The sequence below is a fragment of the Orycteropus afer genome, unplaced genomic scaffold (assembly GCF_000298275.1).
Source record: "Orycteropus afer afer isolate SDZICR_OR568_19922 unplaced genomic scaffold, OryAfe1.0 scaffold00101, whole genome shotgun sequence".
Classification (NCBI taxonomy): Eukaryota; Metazoa; Chordata; class Mammalia; order Tubulidentata; family Orycteropodidae; genus Orycteropus; species Orycteropus afer.
The window spans coordinates 630,548-631,905 of NW_006921688.1; the positions used below are offsets into that span (position 1 = coordinate 630,548).

Below are 1,358 nucleotides of genomic sequence, written 5' to 3' on the forward strand. Positions count from 1 at the left end.
TTTTTTTTTTTTTTTTTTATATACCAATGCTTTTACTTACCATTGTGTGTTACAATCTCTTGCACCCTTTGTTGCTCTCTCATGTTTTGTTTGGTGATAAATATTTGAGATTATAACCTCATTTTCATCTTTCTTCAGTCGAGTCCCACATGCTTCTATTAATAAGGAAAAGAGAGATGGACTGCATTTTTTTTCTGGGGGCATAACCTTTTATCAGTAGACCTTATTTGTTTGGGGTTTTGTTTTGGAACAGAACTCGTCGGATGAAGCCCGACAGAAGATCCTCAATATCCGGGAAGAATACAGAAACAAGTTGCTGGAAGCGGAGCGCTTGAGGTTAGAAGCGCTGGCTGCTGAGGAAGCGGCCATTAAGATGGAGTCCGAAAAGAAGACCCCCGTCGTCCCTGACACACAGAAGAAAAAGAAAGGGAAGAAAAAATAACCAGGAGATGTCCAGTGCTACCACCTTCCGGAGAGGAAAAAAAAATTTTTTTGTTTAATAACTTCCTTGTCTGTAACTTTCTTGATAAAATAAAATATTAGATCAAGTGAAAATGGAAGTTTTCTTATCTTAAAAATTGCTTCTATATTTTAATCCTAACTTACTAGTGTTTTCTCAGAAAGCTAGTGTTTGAAGCCATTGGAGTTATAAATGTTTTCATTTCAACAAAGCTTACTTCAGAATATTTGGAATGTTATAAAATTTATGTATCTAGGACTGAATTGCCTAGACTTTTAATTGGTAAAAATACCAGAAATGAGAGTACAATATTGCTTTTGAAGAATTCAACAATAATGAGAAAAATATAGCTGTTGTAGTTAAGGTTAATTTTATCTCTAATTTTATACTTTTTTAAGTATTAAAAAATATGCTTCAGAATTATGACTGTTTTTTTTTAAGTTGAATTTAATGAACTTTTTTCGTTGAACAAAAGCTATGCTGGGAAGGCCTACCTTACCCAAGGTGCTACCTTTCTGATCTGAGTAATGGGTCAGGGTGACGCCAGCAGAGGGCATATGATTGTGAACACACCCTCCTCGTTTGCACCAGCACCCTGCCTTTCACAAGGCAGAGAACTTGCTACTGTGCGCTACTTACAAAAATAGGCAATGAGTGCATTAAAGGAGGCACATAGTGGGAAACTGATTTGCACAAAATACATACTTCTAATTCATGGCTTCCTCAAAGGAAATCTGTTTTTTTTTTTTTTAAAGCAGTTTATTTAATTATTATTGTTCTTCAAAATACACACAATAGAACATACATAATTCAACAATCTCTACATTACAATTCAGTGACATTAATTACATTCTTCAAATTGTATGACTGTTGCAATTTCCTTTTTTGAATTATTCCT

At 34.3% G+C, this 1,358-nt stretch overlaps 1 protein-coding gene across 1 annotated transcript in view; it reads left to right on the top strand.

The window, feature by feature from the left end:
• The window catches only part of ADGB (androglobin), a 315,129-nt gene extending 314,687 nt beyond the window's left edge, over positions 1–442 (top strand). Inside the window, exon 34 of the mRNA XM_007943219.1 lies at positions 254–442. Within this exon, the coding sequence (XP_007941410.1) occupies positions 254–442 (189 nt within the window). The remainder of the gene's footprint in view (positions 1–253) is intronic.
• Positions 443–1,358: the final 916 nt, after the last annotated feature.